The sequence below is a fragment of the Colobus angolensis genome, unplaced genomic scaffold (assembly GCF_000951035.1).
Source record: "Colobus angolensis palliatus isolate OR3802 unplaced genomic scaffold, Cang.pa_1.0 Scaffold503, whole genome shotgun sequence".
NCBI classification, from domain to species: Eukaryota; Metazoa; Chordata; class Mammalia; order Primates; family Cercopithecidae; genus Colobus; species Colobus angolensis.
Window position 1 is genome coordinate 1,427,772 of NW_012118522.1, and position 24,794 is coordinate 1,452,565.

General features: G+C 40.8%; 1 protein-coding gene across 2 annotated transcripts; it reads right to left on the reverse strand.

Annotated features, from left to right (window-relative positions):
• Positions 1–384: 384 nt before the first annotated feature.
• OLFM4 (olfactomedin 4) lies at positions 385–23,375 on the reverse strand. Of its 2 annotated transcripts, none has more exons than XM_011960094.1 (5): positions 23,076–23,375; positions 17,920–18,072; positions 10,320–10,532; positions 9,193–9,352; positions 385–2,485 (listed from the first exon to the last, which is right to left on the reverse strand). In XM_011960094.1, exons 1-5 carry the CDS (start codon positions 23,277–23,279, stop codon positions 1,683–1,685), a joined length of 1,533 nt encoding a protein of 510 aa, XP_011815484.1. In that variant the 5' UTR covers positions 23,280–23,375; the 3' UTR covers positions 385–1,682. The 2 variants fall into 2 exon arrangements, with proteins under 2 accessions (XP_011815484.1, XP_011815485.1); XM_011960095.1 differs by lacking the exon at positions 23,076–23,375 and adding an exon at positions 18,168–18,191.
• Between the last annotated feature and the right edge of the window lie 1,419 nt (positions 23,376–24,794).

The following is a 24,794-nucleotide window of genomic DNA, read 5'->3' on the forward strand; positions in this document are numbered from 1 at the left end:
CTGATTCATGTTAATAGCTCAATTGGAAAAGGAACATAAGCCACATAAATGTAGTCTAGCATTGGAAATAATCAGATCAGTCATGCAAATTAATAAGTGCATAAGGTCATATCCCAAAAGATAATAGGGCAGTCTTGTACAATAAAAGCTGCCAGAAAGAGTGGATTTTAAAGGGAAAGAAAAACTAAAGAGCCAGGCTAACTTTGGACTCTTATAAAAGTTATTGATATGATCTGTTTTTAGGTGTGCAATCTCCTGGCACTAGTGTTTGGGAGGTAGCCATTCTCTGAACCTCATAGAAAGATATGCACTAAGAGCATTAAGAATATTAAATATTAAATATTAAGAGCATTAAAAATATTCAAAAGTAAATAAAACAAACAATGACTTTTTTCAAAGCACATTTTAATCATATATTTTAAAAGGGAGAGTAAAGCATTTAAATAGCCAATCCTATAGACTGGGACTTGAACATCAAAGGAAAAACAAAGACCAGACAATAAAGTCATTCAAAAGCACAGAAGCACATCACATACACCAGCAAGGTTCCCAACTACTGCACTGATTAACTAGATACTCTCAATAGCTTTTCTATAGCTTGTCCTAGAAAAAAAAAATTAAATTTTCATTTTCTTACAAGTTCCAGGCTTAAACAAAGGCAAAAATGACATGCAACAATTGATATGCTCATAAGTCGCACATATGCTCCAAGGTCTTCATTATATCACAATAAATGCTAGCACTTTATCGCTTACATCAGATTTTCTTATAGTCTTAGAGCCATGTAAATAAAAGTTCATGATGAAATCAAAGAAAATTAGTTTTTCTAATCTTAGATCACTACCATAGAAAACTATTAATTTTTTTACTGCAGGCAGTAGAGAGGGGGTGGGGGGTGGGAATTGGTTAGTAAGTCTGGTTCTAATCTTCCGAGCTGCCTTTGGAAGGAAGTTATGAGGTATAGGGTTCTACTGACTTTTAGTTAGGTGGACAAAAAGAGAAAAGAAAAAGCAGGTGCCTCATCTGCAGATCCTTCTGGGATTTATTTCCCATGTACAATTTAATGCATAAAAAGGCCTCTCTCCATAAAACTCAGCACTTTACAGGTGTAGAATATATAAGCATGCCAAATTTACTTATTTGCTACATACAAAGCATCATTCCAGGTGCTAGTGAGGAAAAAAAAAAAAAAAGGTTGGTGATTTGGTCCCTCAAGGAGCTCCAGATATTAACCTACCTAACTAAGCCCCCAGGTTCCTTCCAGGCATGAAATAATTAGCGGGACTCATGGATGAGGACTGGTCACTGGGCAATCTTTCCTGTACAAAGGATCCCTAGAAGTCATACTGAGTTCTCTTTAAGTTTCTTAATTCCTAATTTAAGGCTTCTAGTGAAGCCTCCTCACGGTAGTCTTCACTAGGCCCACAGTACCCCTAGAACTCTAACAATCCTACCCTAGACAGACTTTATTGGAAAATGCACCTGAATAGGCAGATGGCTCCCAAGAGAACTCACCAAATCAAGACGAATGTCCTAGGTCTCTAGTGTGGTAGAACTATGCACCTAAATATTGCTGCAAAATGAACACACTTTTAGACATCCCTGCAGATATCTAAGTAAGCGGAGAAGACTATTTTCTCAACATACATTTTATTTCTCTTTCACCTTAACTCCTAAACAGCTTACTGCGGGTTCTGCAAGACAAAAAGATCATAATTCAGAAGGTAACCATCATTATAGACATAAAGTTTCCGGTCAAAAGGGTTATAGTTAATGCTCTGCACATTTTCCTGCATCTTATGCACTACAATGTCTAGTTTGCCCTCTTTCCCTGTGTTTGTGTCATAATAGTAAAAAATCTCTTCTGTTCTGGTGTTCAGAGTACGGGTGGCATACAGAACCCCACATACCATGAAGGCATTAGAAGCAGATGGTTTATACTGCTTGGTATACCAAGTGTTTAGCACCTGAAGTGTGGTGTCATTGAGTTTACTAATCACCATGTTACCAGTGCTGGCTTCAGTTGAATAAATCACCCACAATCCATTCTCATCCACAGCAAAGTCAATATCTTGCCAAGCAACATTAGCATATGAAAAACGGTTATTATACGCAGCATTAGGGAGAGTTTGAGTCACAGCAATCGTGTTGGTGGTCAGGTTAACTCTGGCAATATTCCCGGTGTTGTACATGTTGACGTACATGTTGTTGTTGTAAACTGCTGTACCACTACCTTGGCCATAGGTGATCCGCAACTGGCGAGCATTTGCATACAATAGCAAATCATCCAGTGTGTTGTACAGTCTGTAATACTCCAACAGTCTCCCATCTGTATTCAATGGCGCCACCCAATACAGTCCTTTGTCTGGATGCTGGGGAGAGTAATCCCTACCCCAAGCACCATACCGATAAGAAAACCCTCTCCAGTTGAGCTGAACCACAGACGGTTTGCTGATGTTCACCACACCACCATGACTACAGCTCCCTATACAAACAAGAAAATAAAACGGCATTTTTAGAGAAAAGGAACGACAGGATACAAGTAGTTTAATATCCTAAGCACCAAAGGAATCTATAAATATTTTTCCTGTCAAGGTTCAATAACAACAGTGGTTCTGATGGAGAAGAGCCAAACCTCCTCTTAGTTCAGTGCATTCAGTCTCAATGCAAACCCGATGTCAGCTCTACAGAGAACTACCTGCTGTTTCCATGGGTGGGCTTTCAATCTGGAAAATAGGAATAATGAAACTGGCAAGAACTATATTTAAAAAGTTTGGAGGCCCAGAGAGAGGAAAAGGAGACTTGGTGAATTTAATATATTTCCTTCTATCAGAAAGCATTTTGCAAATATTATCTTATTTCATTTTTCTTACAGCAAAATCAAGAAATCAAGATTATCCCACAATCCTACCCTATTTCTATAAATCCACAAGATGTTATTCACTAGGGTCAGCCCCAGAAAGAATTGTGATGAAGGAGAAGGTTTTCCCAGGCAAGGCTTCATGCCCTTCCTCGTTCTCCCCTTCCTTGGGACCCCAATTGCACATCCATGCCAGGTACCAATCCTGCTTTAAGCCATTCTCAGAAGAGGACGTCTTAAATATAGCATTTTATAGATCCAGAAAGATGGTCCTATAATGGTGGGATTTCACCCTTGAGAAGCCATAAAGTTATTTTGGGGCAACATTGCCTGCTCTGTACCCAATGCACAGCCCACCAATAAATCACTCGGCGACCGTCCTGCTGCAGAGTTACAAGGTGAGTCCTGCCGTTCATAACCCATATGCTATTGTGCCATAGAATGACATGCAAGTATTTCATCTTTCCATCCAGACACTGTCATTGTCACAATGTGTACATTCAAGTGGGACAAGATTCACTGGTCCACTGAATCTACATTCCCTGTAACACTTGGGTAAATGACCCAGTCTGGGCGATCAACCCTTCACATTGTACTCCCACTGAAATGCCTGCCATCCCAGGAGTTTATGGGCTATAAAAATAAAATAAAGTTCCTCTAGTATTTTTATAATAACTATCCAAAGAGTTGAACACACGTTTTCCGGGATCTTAACACTCAAAAAAAAAAAACTCATGAGATGTTTTATTGGATAACAAAGAAAACCCAACTTCAAGTATATTTGGGGTCATTTTCCCTCGTCCTGCTGCTCAGAGCAGCGCAGGTGAGACAGGAAAGGAGCAGAACCTAAATTGTTGGATCTGACTTGAAATGCTTGCAGGGACTCAGAGAGCCATTGAGGAACATGAGGTGAGCTGGAGCCAAAAGCAGAGCTCCAAAGAATTGCCTGAGATTAGCATGGAGCCTGGGAAGGGAGAGCAAAGCCTTTGTCTCTGGGTCTCTGCTGTGTCCAATATGCAAAGACCCATTCCTTTCCTTGCTAAATGCCTTCCCTCCCCATCCTCCTCACCCAAGGACTGCTCAAAGGTGAAACCATTACTAGAAATTCTGTTTTTATTTTTCCAATCTGCTGGGGCTTTTTGGTCCCAGAATTAAATATGTGTTCCTTAAATGGTCTCATAAATCTGCAGTTGGTGAGAAAGCCAGCCAACCATACAACAGGTAGAGAAATGAAACCACTCTGTACCCAACCTCAAAATAATTTTGCATATCATTAAGCAGAACACAGTCACAGGTTTATTTTAATAATGCATGTGCCATTTCATAAATAAAAAAGCAACGTGTGTTCAGCCAAGAGACTCTTCTCCACTGAAGAAATAATAAATAAAATTATAAATTATTATTTCTTCTACTAAAAGTGATCTCTCAGATGAATGCTTGTTTGCTTTTGTTTATGAAACAATGCATGAATTATTAAAATAAAGTTAGTGGTGTGTTCAGTTTAATGATAACAAAAACTATTCAAGTTTCCATATGCTACAAACTGGATTTTCTAGTTAAAGTATCTTCCTGAGAACTTATTTATTTAACTACATTTCACTCTGAGGAAAGTCACTTTTTTTCTTTCAGGTTGGAAGATAGAATTGTTTGCTTCATGAATCTTGCCTTCCTGAAAAGAAAATATCCCAAACCGACAGCAACAAAGTATTTAAGGAAAATTTATGATGCATATCACTTATTCAAGCACTACCAAGAGGTTAAACTATTCTGTCCCCAGATGTGGAAATTTTTAGACATGAAGGACCCAAAATAAACTTCTCAAAAAATTACTATTACCACTACTATGACCATTATACTAAATGCACTATTATTAGTATAATAGTATTAGTACTGTTACTATTGTTACTACTACTACTAATAATAGTGGCTCATCATTTCATAAGTTGGCCAGAAAATTCAAATTGCCCAGTGTAAATATTAAAATGTATGAAACTTTCTTTTTCTCACCTCCCAAACATTCCTGAACACTTTCCCGTTCATTTGTTATCCTTCTTTTATCCTCTATGGGTAAGGATAAAGGGCCATTTTTAGGGTCCTGGCTATGGTAGAAAGGAAGCAGAAATGGGGATGAGAACTCAACGTTGCTGCCAGTGCTACAAATGTGGCCACAACAATGTCAAACTAGGAAAAATGCTGTGGCAGGCTTCCTCGATTTCTGGCAGCAAACCATCTTGGACACGATACTGAAACTGACAGCCCAGTTCCCACTCTTCCTCAGAGTCCCCATCCACCCATCCCATCTTCACTGAGCTTCTTACTACCCTCCCTTATCTCATACTCCTTCCCAGCCTCTTCCTTCATGTCAAGGTCTTAGACATACTTCATTCCATACTTCATACCCAGTTTCTATCCCAACTTCACCCTGACACTTGGGCAGCAGCCCATTGCCCAATCATGATCCAAGAATTCTGAAAGACCATTGAATCATTTTGCATTTTCTGGTGGAAGAGAACACAGAGCACAAAACTGTCAGGAGCAAAAGTATCCTTTTACCTACTCCGCAAGCAAGGAGGCAAAGATAATTTGGTGTTAAGCAGATAGGTGAGTTGCTGGAATTTTCTTTTCACTCTGGAAACCACAGGTGCACCTCTCTGTTAGAGCATCTATGAAAGGCAGCCTAGTATGAAAAATACTACTAGCCAGATTCTAATTCAAAGCCTGATTCCAATAGTAGTTGTGTATCCTTGAGCAAGTTACTCAACCTTCTAAGCCTCAGTTTCCTCATGTCAGAAGAAAAATAATACCAGCTCTGCAAAATAGTTATGAAAAATACAGAGAAGGCATGTAAATGTTACTCAGTAAATGGTAAATATCTCAATATAATCACATCATGTTACAACTGGAGGTTTACATGTCTCCTTTCCTAGATAGTGGCTTCTGGAGGCTTCTTTACTCATGCTGATAACCCCAGTACCCAGAACAGGGCCAGTCACACAGTGGCACCAAATTATGTTTGTGGAATAAAGGAAGGAAAGATTAATCAAATCACCTAAACTCCGCTTACCCTTATTTATAAAACACTAGCCTTCCACCCTGCTACATATCTGGTTTTACAAAAAACCTGGTATTTACTCCATGGAACATAATTTCAGGAACCCTCTATACAAGTTTAGCCTTGGTTGGCACTCTCTTCATCATGCAATTCATTAAATGGCACCATGGTTCTCTGAAAATATCCGAGGAAGCCATAATCATGAGACTTTAAAATATTCTGACTCGGCTTTTTTAAAGTATCATAGTTAGCAGCATTTTTAAAGCCAATAATTATATGCCTGCAGAGGAAAATTAATCTTGGATCTATTAATGCACTCTCTCAACTGGGCAACTGAGCTTGGTTTGAGCCAGGAGGAGAATATGATTGACTTATAAGAATTAGGCAATTAAAACAATCAGTCACAAAATGATTAAGACTAAATTGACTCTGAAGTGTTGGATATATGCTGCTCAACACGTGGCTCTTCCCTAAGTTTGAGATTTTAGCAGATCACCCCATTTCTTTCAGACCCCATTTAATCATCAGCTACTTACTGAGCATCACTAGGGACCAGCATAGAACCTTGCATCCCCAAGCAAAATGGAGATCAGTCTCTGAGCACTCCGATCACATTTGGCCTATATGCAGTCATTTAGATTCACAGGCAAAACAGAGACAGACTGAAGTTTGAAGGGAAAAAACGTTAATGAGTAGAAGGCCAATTATTTTAGATTAGAAAGTTCTATGAAATGAGGCAGAAAAAGGATGTTGTTTGTAGCAAAAACCAAATAGGAAGCATATTTGATTGAACCTGAAATACATTCACTTGTTCTAAGTTCAAGCTGACCACTGGGTTAGCAAACTGTAGCTATGAGGGAGGGGGCCCAGAGAGCACAGAGTTACTTGAGAGCTGAGACTTGCATATAGTCTTTTTTTATTCTGTGCAACTCCGCAGTGAAAAAAGCAGACAGGCCAGATTTTAAAGTCCCATAATAGGGAGTAACTTTAATTAAAGTCTCCACAGGCTCACAAGTTTGTGGTGCCTGGGGATTTTCCAATTCTGCATTATCAACCAATCCAAACAGAAAGAGAGCAAGTGAAAGAAATTGATTTAAAAACATGACCAAAAGTCAGTTTAATATAAACATCATAAATATAATATGAACAAAGCCGGAAGAGAGCCAAGTGGCTTGGCAGGGATTCAGGTACAGTCAAGGTTGTGGGAAAGTGAGTGAAAATCTGGGTCCAATTTGCTTAAACAACACAGCTGGGTTAGGATGGATCACAGAAGTCTAAGTGTGAGGGCCTAGGGGAAAGTTCTGGGGGAAAAAACATCCAACAAAAACAACCCAACAGGCTCACTTGTTTTCCTCCCTGGGTACTAAGCAATACATTTTCTCCCCACCATTGTCCTTGGATTACTGGTGCCTGACACTCTCAGTCCTGAGCTGACCAGGGAGCAAAGACCCTTGCCTTGCACCTTCTGCTCTGTCTTTAACTACTTGTGTGGACTCAGGAAAAGCAACATCCTTACTATCCAAGTCTTCTCCTCTGAGACAAGATGGGGCTAAGTTAGATGGCCCTGAATATTGCTTCATCTAAAATGTCCTCATTCTAAGGGATGCATAGAAAATTGTGCCAGAAAAATCCATTCCATGAGGAAGATTTGCAAGGGGTGTTGGGGAGCTAGTTCAGGTATTATCAGGAGTTGTCATTGCTTCAGCCTCTGCCTCAGTGAGCCCTCTGTGGTCCAGCAGAAACAGCTCTCATTTGCTACATTTTTGCACCACTAATCCCAGACTAAATTTAGCCTTAGTTTATTACAGAGGACAGACCATGCTGTCTGCCCTAAACCTCCTCTGCAGGTTGAGAAATTTGAACAGTTGTTCAAATTTATGTTACCTCCTTTCTGGAGAAGTTGAAAGGCCATTTTGTTCTGGGGCAGGATTCTGACCATTAGATGACACCTGTCACAGTAGGATAGACTCCTATTTGTAGAGGGAGGAAAAAGATCTGCCTGAACAAGACCAAGAGGCTTATATCCATGGCTATACCTATTTAATAATTGAAGCCTTAAAAAAATCAGTTACACTGACAAGAATTCAGAAACACAGCCTAAAAGAAAGCAGGTGTGAAGATTGGAATTAATAAAAATAAAAGGGTTGCATGATTTGATGAAAAGACACAGTCCCCATTCAGGCTAAGATGCTCAGGACCTGCAGAGAGAAGTTCCCTGTGTCATCCATATCTCTAAAGGACGGGGCTGAACACTGTGGCTGAGAGGCTTTAGTTTACCTGGAGGGATGCATTGCAGGGCACAGTGATCTGGCACTGCTTTTGTTTTGTTGCAAGGTTTTCGCTTCAATTATCAACATTATTAATAATATCCATTGCCAGCGTGTGAATGCCGATCATAAGGCTCTGAGCTTCCCAAGCATTGACTCATTAATCCCCACAGCCACCCTGCAAGGCAGGCACTATTATTTTCCCATTTTACAAATGAAGATATTAAGGATCCTTTTTGCTGCAGCCACCTAGCTGAGAAGCTCAGGTCTTTGGGATTCTAAAGCTATGCTCTTGAACCCTACACTCCACTGCCTCCATTTATGGGCATATTTGCAGAACACCCACCTCTGTGCTGTACTTAACCCCAGTGACAACTCATTAGAGACTAACATGCCACCCCTACCCTCCAAGCACTCACAATCCATGAGCAATGGCAAGACACACCCACAAGCACGTGATATGTGGGGTCATTCCCTTAATCCTCACTGACTCTCAAGACACATAATACAACAGGTATTCAGCATGCATTTATAGAAGTAAAAAGGAAAAATTGAAGAGGAGAAAGGGAAGGAGAGAGAGAAGATGGGAGCATTGAAGGCATAAACCCAGCTCATCAGATAAGTGAGCCAATCAGCCCTTAAATACACAGGAACGTGGATGCCACACACAAATTCCAGAGGCTTTCCCCTGAGGCCCCTGACAGTGCCTCCATCACCATAGAGATTTCTGTTCCCTGTTAGAAAATGCAAAGAGAATACGTGTAACTTGTGGATTTTGTTTAAATCACTCATTGTTTGTGCTCTTTCTCTGTGAAACCCGGAATATGATAGCATGTAGAATACTCGGGAGAAAGGGACTTTTAAAACATGGAAGAGAAAACTGAGAACTGCAAAAAACTAAAAACAGAAAACCACCTTCTTCTTTCACCATTGCGATCCCCAATCCCTTCCCCACCCCACTCACAGCTCCTTATGGGGTCTGGCACAAGTGGTGAAAAAAGTAACACGCTTACCTGGAGTGGGAGAAGGGTGGACGACAGGTGTGTTTTGATCTTTAGAGGCCTCACACTCTTTCAGCTTGGTCTTCAGAGCCACGATTTCTCGGCGAATGGCAAGGACATTGTTTTTGTCTAGCGTCTCAAGCTTCTCTACCAGGAGAGTAATATTCCTTATCTAAGGAAATAAAAATTCAGAGTGACTTTATATTATGGTGCAATTTCTTTCATACCATTCCAGGGCTGAATTTGTCATTTAGTGAAACATTGCCAGAGAATACACCAGAGATTCTTCTGAATGGTTTCATTTGGAAGAATACGTTTTATGGTTTAGTGTGAACGCCTGTCAGATCTCAGGCAGATGTGTGTGACAAGAAGAAAATGGCAAAGATTTTAACGGCTTTAATAATAGAGCCCAAGCTCATTCTCAGCATCCACAAATGTCCATTAAAGTTCATTTCTAATAACGCTCCCCTATAAACTTGTGTTTACTCATGTTGTATTATAATTAAGATTCTAATGAATGGTGAGGGCCAGAGAAAGCTTAAATTCTAAAATATGTAACTAGAATTCTCAATTATAGCCCATGTCATGACTGTGCTAGTAAATTCTCATTGATATAAATTACCCAACCATAAATGTGATGGTCTTTATCCACAGATCTTAAAAGCCTTCAAAGAAATATACAAGAAATTTATTAAAGGAGGTTTCCAGTTTGTGGAGAAGGATTCCAGGTTATTCAAAAGGAGAAACAAACCTAACAAGTTTACCACAATCAGGTATATTATGGATTTCCAGTTCCAATCGAGAGCAGAGAAGACACCTCATATAGCTTGGCCATGAACAGTTGTTCGAATTTATGTCACCTCCTTTTCAGAGAAGTTGAAAGGGCATTTTATTCTGGGGCAGGATTCTGACCGTTAGACGATACCTGCTCCTAAGTCAGCACGTTCCCAATGTGCTTAACTTACTATTCAAACACAGGCGCTTATCCAAAATAGAACATAGTGATATGCCATGTGGCCATGAGAAAGTAGAGAATTAGAAGTTGGAAGAGAGAGTTTTATTTCCTGGTCCTAGTACTTGCTTATAGTCACTGAAGGGAGTTTATTATTAATTTACCAAGAAGTGAGTTCACTCCTTACCTCCACCTCCAGCTGGTCAACAATTTCTGAGCTTCCACCAAAACTCTCCTTCAGCTGTACGACCAGTTTCGCCATCTCCTTCACTTCTACCTTGATCAGCTCAAAGTCCAGCTCAGTGTAAGAAATGGTATCCTTCTCCATGATCTCAATTCGGACAGTTAGGTTTAACAGTTTCTTTTCATACACACTGATTAATTTGACATATTCCTTTACCTGAAAGAAAATCAAAAGGTTCAAGCCAATTCCCTGAGTAGCGTCACACCATCTTCTTCCACTACCAAGCCCTTGAGCTGAGAACTATTTGATTCTTGCCAATCATTGTTTTTTGTAAAGAAATAGATCAAAAATATATTTAGCTAGATTTTTAAAATCTATCCATATACAAAGACATTATTACTCCAATTGAAGGGAGGTAGATTTTATATTTTGCTAGACTAAAAATAATTTTGCGTCAGCATCATCATTTGCAGGTATACTTTAATCTTCATTTTTTAAAAAGCTTTTAGGTTTGGGGTACATATGCAGGTTTGTTAGGTAAGTAAACTCATGTCATAGGGGTTTGTTGTATAGATTATTTTGTCTCCCAGGTACTAAGCCTAGCACCCAAGAGATTTTTTGTTGTTGTTCCTCTCCCTCCTTTCACCCTCCACCTTCAAGTAGGCCTCTGTTGTTCTCCTCTTTGTGTCCATGTGTTCTCATCATTTAGCTCTCACTTATACATGACAACATGTGGTATTTGGTTTTCTGTTCCTGTGTTAATTTGCTTAGGATAATGGCTTCCAGCTCCATGCATGTTCCTACAAAAAACATGATCTCATCCTTTTGTATGGCTGCAAAGTATTCCATGGTGTATATGGCCCACATTTTCTTTATCCAGTGTAGCATTGATGAGCATTTAGGTTGATTTCATGTCTTTGCTCTTGTGAATAGTACTGCAATGAACATACACACCCATGTATCTTTATGGGAGAACAATTTATATTCCTTTGGGTATATACCCAGTAAGGGGATTGCTAGGTTGAATAATAGTTCTTTTCAGTTCTTCGAGTCACCACACTGCTTTCCACGATGGCTGAACTAATTTACACTCCCACCAACAGTGTATAAGTGTTCCCTTTTCTCTGCCACCTCACCAGCATCTGTTATTTTTTGGCTTTTTAATGATAGCCATTCTGGACTGGTGTGAGATGGTATCTTACTGTGGCTTCGATTTGCATTTCTCTAATGATCAGGTGATATTGAGCTCTTTTTTCTTAATCTCCATTTTAATGTTTGAAGACATTAGCTCCCCAAACTAAACTGGTTTGTATCATATTCTCTCGCCATCTCTCCTCCTTTCAACACACTTACTCTAATTGTTGGCATTTGGGACTGGATTGCCATTTCTTGTGGGGGTTGTGCTGTGAATTATACAATATTGAGCAGCATCCCTGGCCTCTTGATGCCAGTTGCATCCACCTACTCCCCAGTTATGATAACCAAAAACATCTCTGGACATTGCTAAATGTTCCCTGGGGACAAAATCATTGCCGCCGTCACCACCACCTCCTTCCATTTAGAACCACGGCTCTAAATATAAGTATTTTCTGGAAGAGGGAGAAATGCACTATGCCGAATTCCTTCTTTGATCACCATATGCAATTAGTTTTGATCCCCTCTGCCTTTTACAAAGTGGCATAAAGATCCAACCTACTACACAATATGTGAGTGTGTGTGCCCTGTAGAGTACACATTTCATTAAGTGCACCTACATTTATTCCAAGAACTGATTACTGCAATCAGACCTTTAAATTACACATTTGTTGCATATATTTGAATGTCTGATCATTAAGTTAAAATACTTCCAAAAATTCCCTTGGTGGTTTAGTGTATAATTGGAATCTCCAAATGGATATTTTAATAAACACAGTTGGTGGTTCTTTCTGTGTCTGATCTCTAAAGAAAATGCCATGGCTTTTTTAACGACCTGCTCATTAAAAGTTGCTGGCTTTATATGCTTTTTAAAAATTTGAACAGAAGTGATACTTTTCCCAAAACTACACTAATATCAAGTAGCTGATCCACAGTGCCTGGATGAATTTAGAGCCAGATGTTGGCCTCTAATCCTTCTAATACCAAAAGCAATCCTAACTTCTGTCATTTCAGCCCTTCCACTTAACCCCATTGTGCAAATTAAAGTAGACTCATAGACCACAGACCTAAAGAGCTAGGGCTTCAGGCAAAAAGGATTTTAATGAAAGTTGAAAAAACAGCCCTTGGCACTGCTAGTGTATCTCCTCAGGCAACTGATGCTCACTGCCATCGGATGTACCATAACTCGGAGGATGACAAGGCTGGTGATATTTTGGTGGATAGGGAGGTTTAAACATACATGCCACCACCCCTCTGTATCCATGGGGGACTGGTTTCAGAACCTCCCAAAAATAACAAAATTCAAGGATGCTCAAGACTCTGATAGAAAATGGTACAGTATTTGCCTACAATCTACACACATCCTCCCAAATACTTTAAATCATCTCTAGATTACTTATAATACCTAAAACAATGTAAATGCTATATAAACAGTTGTTGTATTGCTTTTATTTGTATAATTTCTCTTGTTACATGGTGATTTTTATTAGTTTTTTTCTGTGAAATTTTTCAATCTGAGGTTGGTTGTATCTGCAGATGAAGAACCAAGGCCATGGAGGGCTGACTGTATATAAAACCTAACAAGTCCCCCTCAAAAGTGCACTGCAGATACAGGACTGCAAGGTTTCAGTGTCTACAAAAATCAGGCATAAAACCGTGACTATGATAAAAATAAATAAATAAAGTGCCAATCCATTACAGAAATGGAAGTTTGAGAAATAAATATGCTTGTTGGCATTTGGCCTTGCCAGCTCTTGGAACAAATGAAACACCCTCAGCTTCTCTGGAACATTTTGGTGGCACATCGCAGCTGTTGCTCTACAGAAATGAGTGATTCAACTGTCATCTCTGCTAAATAAAATGTGGTTCTCCCAGATTTTCACAAAAAAAAAGCAAGGCATATTCTGGAGTTTGTTACCTATAAAAATGTGTGGTGTGCCTATCCTGGTGCAGACAAAATGAAGGGTCTGTAAAGATCCATTTGAGCAAAAAACTCAAGGTTCTTCAGAAGACACTTAAAAGACGCTCAGTAGTGTTCAGGAAAACGGCAATAGTCCGTGGAGTTAGAGAAGACACAAAAGAGCTTGGGGATGGGCCAGAAAGACTTCAGAGTGTGAACTTTACTAATTTAAGTAAATCATTCATATGAACCTTTCACATATATGAAGCTGTAGCTTTGGGAATGCGTGGACAATGCTGAGCACAAGCCATCTCCTCCTGGGAGGTGCAGTCTTGGGAGAGGCAGCCCAGCCTGCCTGGGAGCCTCCAGTCCCACATCCCTGGCACTTGGGGCACTTTCTGCATTTTTTGCTTCTTCTAGAAAATACAGTCGTTTGTTGCATAACAACATTTCTGTCAATGACAGACCACATATATGACAGTGGTACCATGAGATTATAAATATCATATTTTTACTGTACCTTTTCTATGTTTAGAAATATATGCATACATAAAAACTTACCACTGTATTATAGTTGCCTACAGTATTCAGTACAGTCACAGGCTGTACAGGTTTGTAGCCTGGCAATAGGCTGTATCATATAGCCTGAGTGAGTGTGTAGTTGGCTACACCCTCTAGGTTTGTGTAAGCATACAGTGATGTTCACCAATGTTAAAATCACCCAACGATGCATTTCTCAGAATATATCCCTGTCTTTAGAAGACCTATGGCTGTATTTTGATCTAGAACAGTTGTTCTAAATGGAGGGAGGGTGGCAGTGGTGATGATTTTGTCTTGGTTCTCATAACTGGGGGAAGGGCGGGTGCTATCGGCATCTAAAGGCCAGGGACGCTGGTAAACATTCTATCAAGAGTATGGGTCTAGCTTTGAGAGGACACATCCTGTATCAACATCTTTACCTCGAAGCTCCTCATCACAACATGTCTGAGCACTAGACGGCTTATCTATGTTTTAGTTGACTCTTTAAGCCACCAGCCTAACATTCACAGCTTCCATTTTATTTTGCTTGTTATGCACATACTATGTCATTGATGAGGAATAAAATTTGTGTGAGGGTTGGTTTTGGGGTGCTTGTTATTGTTCCTTGTAATTAATGTGGTCTTGTAATAAATAAGGATGTAGTGCTAGTAATCTGGTTCTTGTTTTCTGCCAGTCTCTCAAAACCTGTGATTATAACTATGGCCGGACTATTTGAAATAAGTAAGTTTACTTTGCAACATACTACTGTTTTCAATATATGTTTCAAAGTAAATGTAACAGGGTTCATTGAGCCTGAAGTGACTGTAAAGACATGTAAAGTACTTTGTAGCTAGACCCAACTAGACTCAACTCTAACTTCAGTACTTAGTGAGCAAATCACTTAATTTCTCTAACCTTTAGTTTCCTGTAAACTGGGGGTAATGATATTGAGTTTACAAGATTATCATAAAGACTAGAGATAATGTACATTAAGTGCCTAGCTAATGGAGGCCCTATGAATTATAGAAATTAGTAGAGAAACAGTAGTTTCAGCGTTTTTCAATCTAACCTTTTAATTTATTTTATTTCACTACACAAAATATGGCTCAATCAGTGTTGTTTCTTTATGGGTTGCCTTGATGTCTCCTCAACCTTCCCATGCATGAGGATCTACTAGCAAATGTATCATATTAAACAACTTACCCCAAAGACCATAAGCCTCCAGAGAAAGAGAAAATCTTGAGCTGCCTTTTGTACCATCCCTTTCCTAAGTATAGTCACAAAAGGACATATTGTGAACAACAGAAAAGTATAAAATGCTTTCAGCATCTTATGCAGAGGCAGCTCCCTGTCTTCTCTGTGTACTGACAGATAATGAATCAATGTAAGGCAGTCAAAAACCTTTTCTACTGGCCTGTCCTAAACGGGCATTCTCCCAGACCCCCAGATAAATGATGATTTTCAAGGCAACCTAGGGACAGCTGTAATAATTCACTTGGAAATTTGAAAGCCCTCAGCTAAAGAGATAACTTTGGATTTGAAGGCATTACTGACCTACTGCATCTCTTCCTGGGCCTACCCTGGAGGGTGCTGACAGCATGGCCAAGAGGAAAGAGAGTTGGGATCATTTTGAAGACTCGAATTCTGACCTGGTTTAACCAGCCAAGAGAGGAATGACCTTGGGCAAGTCTCCTTACCTTTATGAACTGCAGTTTTTCCTTCTCTAAAATGGGAGAGACAACACCTGGCCTATCTGCCTTAAAGGGTTACTTGAGAGGAAAATAGAACTGGAAGTATTTGAAAAAGCACAAACAAACTGCTACTATTATTGTTGTTATTATCACCTGCCACACTAAATAGATTACATAAATCCTAGCTAGCAGATACGCTTTTTCCTTAGGCCACAATCACAGATATTTTTAGGATCAGAGTGGCCACTGACACATTCAGAACTAAAACTTTCCACCTACTCTGCATTTCGTCCTTACCTGTTACAAGCAAAGCAGATGCTACCAGACCCCCGTACAGTATTGGAATTGAATGTCCCATATTCACAAACCTGGCAAGCCACATACTCTCCCTGGAGCACATAAGGTTTCAAACTGCCCTTCACACTGCTGCCAGCAAAGATGACATGTAAATCAGTCGTTTCCACTATTTCAAAGCAAATGACTCTAACTGAAAAAATCTCTACCTAGGACTTTCCTCTACTTGTTATGTTTTTATGCATAACTTCTTATCTGTACTTGATTATGCTGGAATAAGGCTATGAATATTAATGGTTAGAATTTATAATTTAGTGCTGTGCCTTTTCTGCTGATTAATTCAAGGACATTTTATTTCTTAAGCAGCTAGATTTCTAGAGTAGTCAAACACATTTTCCTGGACACTCATTTAAACTTAGAATATTTATCTACCAATTCAGGCTGAAAGTAGGGTCTCAGCCTCATCATAATTTTTGTTTTAAAGGATAACTATGTTGGATGTTGAGGTGGAAAAGCTTAAATTTCTTAGGAAAACTTATTCTGAATCTTGCAGTAAAGCCAGAGCTCCTTGTAAATTAATGGAGTTGTATTAAATAATGCATAAGGTGATTATAGCCTAGCTTGAACTTCACCTGTGCAGAAAATAGGAACTTTTCTAATTGATTTTTAACTTGGGCTGAAAAGGTGGAAGGGGTCAAAAGTAGAATGCTAAGTCACATTGTGCCAGCCAGTCCAGAGAAAGGCAAACCCTTTAAGATAACTTCCTCTGGCTAAAGAAAAAAACAGTAATCAGAGTTCAAGACAGTGTTTTCACCAAGGCTGAGAAACCTACTAGTCTTGATTCAAATTCCCAGGGAAGCCTTCAATTTTTGTCTGACGTTGGACACATCAAATGTAATGTTCCTGCTGAGACAATAGAAGACAACCATCAAGAAAGAGAGATGGAGGGTGAGGATGGAAGTGGGGATGGTTAAAGGGTAAAAAATAAAAGTAGCTAGAAAGAATAAAAAAGACCTAGTATTCAACAGCACAACAGGGTGACTATAGTCAATAATAATTTCATTGTACATTTTAAAATAAGTAAGAGAGTCTAATTGGATGGTTTGTAACACCAAGGATAAATGCTTGAGGGGATGGACACTCCATTTTCCATGATGTGATTATTATGCATTGCATGCCTGTCTCAGGGTATCTCATGTACCCCATTATCATATACACGTACTATATACCTAGAAAAAATTAAAATTAAAAATAAAGAGACTACAACCTTGGGTTTCACTTGGAGAAAAGAGAAAAAAATTAAAGAGACTACAACTTATTGTCACAAAAAAAAGAAAGAGAGTGAAGGAGAGAGAGAAGGAAGTGAGCAATTTGTAAAAGGGTTAAAGAAAAGAGAGAGGGAGGGGAGGAGGATGAGAGGGAGAGGATTTGAAGGAGTGGAAGTGGAGGAAGAGGAAAAGAAGGAGGGAAAAAAAGACCATCTAAAAGTAAGAAAATACCCAAAAATGCCCCCCCCCAAAACAAAAGAATTAACCAGGAAAGGAAAAGATAGATTAGAAGGGATGAATAAGGGCAAGGATTGAGGCAAGAGAAATAAGAAACTAAATGATGCAGGAATGGAATAGAAATAGAAGAAAAGGAAAAAGAGAAGAGAGATAGAATAGAACTAAAGGGGATAGAGGAGAAGAAAAAAAAGAAATGAAAGCTTGAGGAAAGATCTAGAAGACCAAAAGGAATAAGAAGCATCAAAACAAAATAAAAATTGCAGGTTGGGGTTTGCAGGGAGAGCTCAAGGCTTCTTTCCAACTGCGTAAATACCACAATACTATAGTGAGTTTATCCACAGCGTGAACAATCTGAACCCCACTTTCTTCCTGTGTTCTCATTTCCCCTGCCTTAATAAGAACTCCATTGGTGTCCTCTAAAATAAATACTAAAATCACCATAGAATAAAAATGTGATGTCTTTGATACAGTGAAGAATGGCTGCTTATAAAATCCTAAATTAAAACACGTTTTGTTTTGTTTCTTTTTATCAAGATATTGTTTGAGAAGAAAATGCTTACTTTAGAAAGCTCTTTCTCGAACTTCTGAGAAAGAACATGAGCTGTGAATTCCAAGCGTTCCACTCTGTCCACGGGAAAGGTGGTGTCTGGCAGGAAAACAGAGCACTGGCAGGTCCCACGGTCATCCACGGAGCCGGTGACATTGGAAAACAACTGTAAATAATAACAAGTTGAACATCAGTAACAAGCTGGAATCTGAGCTTTTTGGCAACTGGAGTGACAGAAATTGGCTTGTCAGGAGTACTTACAGGCAAGCAAGTGGAGTCCAATACATAAATGAATAGAATCATAGAAACAAGCTAAAACAGCTTTGTTTTCACAGGTGGCGGCCACACAGCGTTTAGCCACATCGCCACTGGTTGTACGAAAACCACTATGTCAGCGGACTTTCCCGAAAGGAAGATTCTCCATTCTGGAGTCTTAAAGGAAATTATTCCTATCTCTATGCAAGGAAAGGGAAATAAAGAAGCTATGAGAGTGATAAGTTCGAATTTCAATTCTAGCACTTGCTAGATGTGAAACCTCCTTAATTCTTAGTTTCTTCATCTGTAGAATAGAGATAACCTACTTCACAGGGTTGTCCTCAGTGTTAACGGAGTAATGTGAGCCAAGTCTCTGGCACAGGGTAAGTGATCAGAAAATGTCACATTCTCTTTCCTTCTACTGCTCATTTTCTCTTCCTCACCTTCACCCCAACCCCAATCCAATTCCTTTTCATCAGAATGAGGGAATCACCAAGGATGCAGGCTACAATGAAAATATATGATGCAAATTCGTATCCTCTCATCGTCTGGGAAATTGTAAATTAACATCCTTCAAAATGAGAGCCAGCCATTTGTTAGAAACTGAATAGCATATGAGCTTGAAGGTTTTATGCAATTTTTTTAGTAAAAGTTTTTTTCCAGCTTACCATTTGCAGAAAAAGTCATTTTAAAATATTTGATGTTTCTTTAAGATATTCAGACTCACACTTCAGTGCCACTGCATATTTTTAAATGACACGTTTGAAAGATCCTGTTTTTCTTTTGTCCCCTTTCAACTTCCCCAAGAGGATCCCAGTGCAATTAACATTTTTTCATTACTACTGTTGCCTTACAGAGTAACCCTTGGCAGCCAATTTGCTGTGCCTTTTAATGATCTCATCTGAAGGCCAACCCAAAGCTCACCTGTGGAACATCAGCCTGAAGGGACTTTTTATGAAACCACTAAGGAGACAGCAATGGTCTTCAGAGCTAGAAGACACTCTGGCCATGTCTCTCAAAGTTCAGGTCAGCCAGCTGCAGGTGGTGTCATGTATCCTGTGCATTTAATGGCCACCAACCTCCATGATGCCTGAACAAGCTGGGTCTAGATGCTTCTGTAATGAAGACTTATTTTATCACTGGCCTCGGGGCCAATCAAGGCTTTTGCACCTAAGTTGTTTTTAATTTAATTTAAGTTTCAAGATGAGCAAAAAATATATATGTGTGTGTGTGTATCCAAAAGTCTCTATATGTGTTTAGTCAAAATTTATGACCTTGGCCTCAATTTTCTTTTCCAATCACATCCCCACACGGGAAAGAGTTCAGGAGTAGGGAGGAGAAACAAGCAGATTTATGTCGAACATAGGGGTGGACAGCAGGATTTGAATAGGGCAAAGGTCTTTGCTAGAGATGAATAAAGACTGGACAAGATACACCAGGAACCTATCAGAGAGGCCAGCGTCCCTTGAAACCAGCTTTACTCATTTCTCCAAAGACAGAAAGACTCCAACTCAAGCATGCCAAGGCTTTTGCAGAAAAGATCGGCATATCATGGACTTTTGAAGAAATAGCTTATTATAATAACTGTCTAGCAAAAAAAAAAAAAATTATTGCATTGCATTTTAACAAGGGGAGTTTAATTAGCTGCACAAAACAGGGTTGGGCCATTCGCAGAGTTCTCTGAAAAACTCTGCCAACTGAGAAAACAGTGGATATCATCAAGCAATCTCTAGACAGTCAACTAGGAACCACTAGCTAACAACTTTTAGTCCTGAAGTTCACTTGAAAGACAGGCAAATACTTATGAGCCCTGCTGACAGCCATTCCATCGGTTTCTATTGAACATCTCTGTCCCAGTGCTGTGGACTCCCCCAGCTTCCATCCTGCTTATCATCAGCCCAGCATGCTCAGCTGACATCAAAATGGTCCATAAGTTTGATCAGTGTCTCCCATTAGAGATATTTCTGCTCCTCGCATTCAAAGACAATGAAGCTAATGGTGATGAGTCTCTCTCTGCGGTGAATGCTCAAACTCTATGTGAATGAAGCCTGGGGGATGGGAGACAAAGACAAGCGCTTGTCCCCTTGGCCTTTGGAAGAATATGCGATTCCCCTTGTGTAGGGCAAATAGGACCCCGAGTTCCCCACAAGACACCTTATACTGGTAGGTTTTCATTAAGCATGTGTTCAATTAACATTTACTGATGTCTACACTATGCCAGGCTCTGGCTTTAGGGAGACGATTAAGACTCAATTTCTGCCCAGGAATCAGGCCCACTGTCACTATGAAAGCCCTACTTGTTTTTTCAAACCAGCCTTGTAGCCTGATGAGAACAAAACACATGACTCGCTGCAGTTCCTACTATACCAGTTACTGTGTGGAGCGGAGCATTGAGCCTTTTCCTAGTCTTGCGAATTGAGGACCCTGCAGAGGCCCCTCCTCAGGAGGCAGACGTCTGAGGCAGGGAGTACTCTGAGTGCTTACAACAGAAGGTACAACTCACATTTAAGGTGATTTAAGGTTGCAATTGGCTCTAATTAGTAGCCAAGGCTAGACATCAGCAAAGATTCAAGGTATAAAATAATGGTACTCAACATTTTCAAAGTACAGAAAATGATATGTTTGGAACTTACTCAGTGACAGTTATAAAAGGGTTTTCCACCACCTTCCAAAGAGCTCATCAAGCTGACAGCCAGCCCCAGAAAATTAGGTTGATAGTGAAATTGACTCCCAGTCCACTATAAAAAAAAGTTGGAGTTGTGATACTGACTCTCCAGGGAGAGATAAGTAAAAAGGAAAATTAAAACCTCTAAGTACAATTTAACTACCATGTTTCATCTACTTTTAAATATTTGTCTTTTTACCAGACAATAGGCATTTTGGATTTCTCTGTTTCTTGATCTATATTTTCTATTATTATAGCTGATAATCTTACCCAAATGCTGGTTTCTGATGGAGAAATATTGACGGAGCTTCATAATAAATGATTATTGTTAACCTCAGTTCAAACAAGAGTGCTAGCCAATTCTGATCATCTCCAGAAATCACTGAGTATCACGGAATAAAATTATGTATCTGATTTCTGACTGCAAAGAATCCTTGTGCCTACTTATGATTCCCGAGACTCCCTCCTCTAAAAAATAAGCAATTTTCATCTATACTCCTTGGAAATACAGAAACCTGCATGTGCAGACATGGTGAAGAGAATGGACAGACTAATTTCAAGCTATATGACTTGCTAGCTTAATGACTTAAAGCCAATGACTTCACCTTGCTAAGCCTCAGTTTTCACATCTCTAAAATGGGACTATTAATTTTACCTACCTCTTAGGCTTAAATAAGATAATATAGGCCAGGCACGGTGGCTCATGCCTGTAATCCCAGCACTTTGGGTGGCTGAGGCGGGCCTCACAAGGTCAGGAGTTCAAGACCAGCCTGACCACACGGTGAAACCCCGTCTCTACTAAAAATACAAAAATTAGCCAGGCATGGTGACACGCACCTGTAATCCCAGCTACTCAGGAGGCTGAGGCAGGACAATCACTTGAACCTGGTAGGCAGAGGTTGCAGTGAGCCCACATCGTGCCACTGCACTCCAGCCTGGGCGACAGAGTGAGACTCTGTCTCAAAAAACAGAAAAACAACAACAAAAAAAGAAACAAACAAAAAAGATATATATTATGTACTTAACCTAGTCCTGGCATGTATTAGACACACAGTAAATGTTATTGCTGCTGTTTCTATCTAGACCCTATCCAAACCATTTGTTAATTATCAAATTTTTAATATATGCATATTTCTGATGGTCAAAATGAAAACAAATAAAAGCCTTTTCCTCCCCTTTCTCCCATTTGCCCTTCCATTCAGACATGATCATGTAAGCAGCCACCTGACCTGTGAGTAAAGATCCTAGAGGTTTAGAGAGAGGAGCTTTGGCCCAGATAAGACTCCCCCACCCCAAGTTATACCTTAGTGAGAATAGCGTGGGAGGTTTGCAGAGTGGGGCTCCCACAGAAAGGCCCAGAGTGAAATGAATAACTGCTTCTTACCTCCTAACCCCTCATGCCCTCCAGCCTATTCTCCCTTCTTTAAAGGAGATCCAAAGAGGACCCACCCCCAAGGAACTGGGCTCACTATGCCTTCTATGCACTTAGCCTAGCTGTACCAGTCTCTTTGTAATGCATGACTTTTGGTTTTGTTTGTTGCTGCTGTTGTTTGGAGCTGGAAATGGCTCTGAAGATTCCCTATAAAGAAGACTGCAAAGAGCGAACACTCCCCTAGGGAAATGTCCCCTTGTAGTAACACTTTGCTAAAGACCAGTAACTCCCCTGCTTATTTCTGACACCCATCTACTTTACCAACCAGGCCAAGAGAAATGGTCAGGGCTTCAACTAGAGCACTGTGGCTCTCACTCCCTCAAGGGCTACTATTCACCATCCCAGGACCCTGCCAGGCAGCAAATCAACTGGACAAACTTTCCTGGAGCTGCAACCCACAGAGTCTTTTCCTAACAGTTCCCATCCTGGCCTGTATATTAGAATCACCTGGGCAGAGGTTTTTTAAACTATCTGATTTCTATACATCTATGCAGGATTTTTTTAAGTACAGAATCCAGGCATCTATACTTTTAGAGTCCCCCTGGCCACCCATCCTAATGTGCAGCCAGATTTGAGAATTCCTCTAAAGCATAGATTTTCTCAAAAGTCCCAGCTGGAGAACGGAGATGTCGTCTCTCTTGCTAACAATTTAATTATTTTACTGAGGCTTTAATTCATTTCCAGGGCACCTATAGTTAACACAAGGAGTCGTAAATCTTTTAGAGTGCCCAGGTCTAGCCATCCATGAAATTGTATTCAGGTCCCCAAAAGCAAGAGGAAGGGAATGAAGGCAGCTCAGATTCTGGGGCCTCCTCACCTGGGACACAGAACCTCCGCTGCCTGAGCTGCCGTTGTAGCTGGAGCCCGACATGGAGCTGGAGCTGAAGCTGGAGCCAGAGTCAACGCCTGGGAAGGTGCTGAAGCTAGGGCTAGGAATTGGGGGTCCCGCATCCCCCAAATCCCCTGCAGCCTGGCCGAGGAAGAACAGAAGGACTAGGAGAAATGAGAGGCCAGGCCTCATCTTGTCCTCTTAGCTGGAGCCACCGGCTCTGCACAGAGCCCAGGGGCTTCTTATAGGGCCCAGTGGGGATTTCCCCATGGCCAGCATGTAGGAAAAGAGGAAGTGGCCAGGGAACATGTGACCTGCCCCAGGAGGGTCAGGACACCCAGGAATCTGAGTCACGGCCCACACCTTGTCAGTGAGGCCCACTCTGTGAGCTGCCCTTGGATCCAGAGATCCCCTGCCAAACATTAACTCCAATGTGCTTTGTAAAGCCCAGTATTTGGTTTCCCGCTTGGTACTTCCTTGAAAGAGATGGGATCGAAGTAGTCTTTGTGGATGAGACAGAGTTTGGAGGCTCCAGGGAGGAAAAGCAACCCTCAGTCCTTTGCCTCGCAGCACTTCTAGTGTGGAAAGCACAGTGCTTTCCACGGACAGGGAACTCGCCTTAGGGGCTGTGGCTCTCCTCCCCATGTTACTGCACACCGCTGCTTTCCACAGACAGGGAACTCGCCTTAGGGACTGTGGCTCTCCTCCCCATGTTACTGCCTACTGCTTTCCAGAGACAGGGAACTCGCCTTAGGGACTGTGGCTCTCCTCCGGGAGAGACTGAGCTTCCCTCTTCAGTTCCTACTGCCCAAGTTGTCGTTGACCTGTCCCTTACAGTGACTGTTTCTAGACAAAGTTGTCTAACAACCCCACTCTAAAGGAAAGATCAGGGACGTTTTGTTGCCTGGCAAACCAGGTAGGACTCTGTCCTATCAAGCACTCACCACTGTATGCTTCATGTAGGGGAGATAAAACACCCAAATAAACAAAGGGATCCCGATGACCCACTGCCTGCTCTCCCAGGCCAGGACACTGCCCCAAACCCAGTCAAGGAGAACCCCAGGAGCAGTTTCTCCCTCCAGAAAACTTTGACTGACCTCTGTTACCCCTCAGCTTCTTGTAAGCCAGCCAGGCATTCAAGATCTCAAGCTTATTCTTCATAAAACTGAGAAATAGGACGCATTTTCTCTTGCTCAGCAGCCCTGACCCTGGGCTCCAGGATCCATTTGCCCTGCTCAACATTTCACACACCTTTGTGGCCTCTGCCTTCTCCCCTGGAGAATGAAAAAGGCGTTCGTCTCAGTATTAAGACTCAGCTCTGGGCTGGGGAGGCTGGCTCACACCTGTAATCCCAGCACTTTGGGAGACCAAGGTGGGAGGATGACTTGAGTTCAAGAGTTTGAGACCAGTCTGGGCAACATGGTGAGACCCTGTCTCTACAAAAAAATGAAAAAGGTAGCCAAGTGTGGTGGTATGCACCTGGTCCCAGCTACTTGGGAGGCTGAGGTGGGAGGATCACCTGAGCTCAGGAGGTTGAGGCTGTGGTGAGCCATGTTCATACCACTGCACTGCAGCCTAGGTGACAGAGTAAGACTGTCTAAAAAAAACAAAAACAAACAAAAAAGCTTTGTCACAATGAGTCAGTGGCTTTGGGCATGTCACTTAGCCCCTCTAGAGTTGTAACAATTCCTAAATTGTTTGAATTAA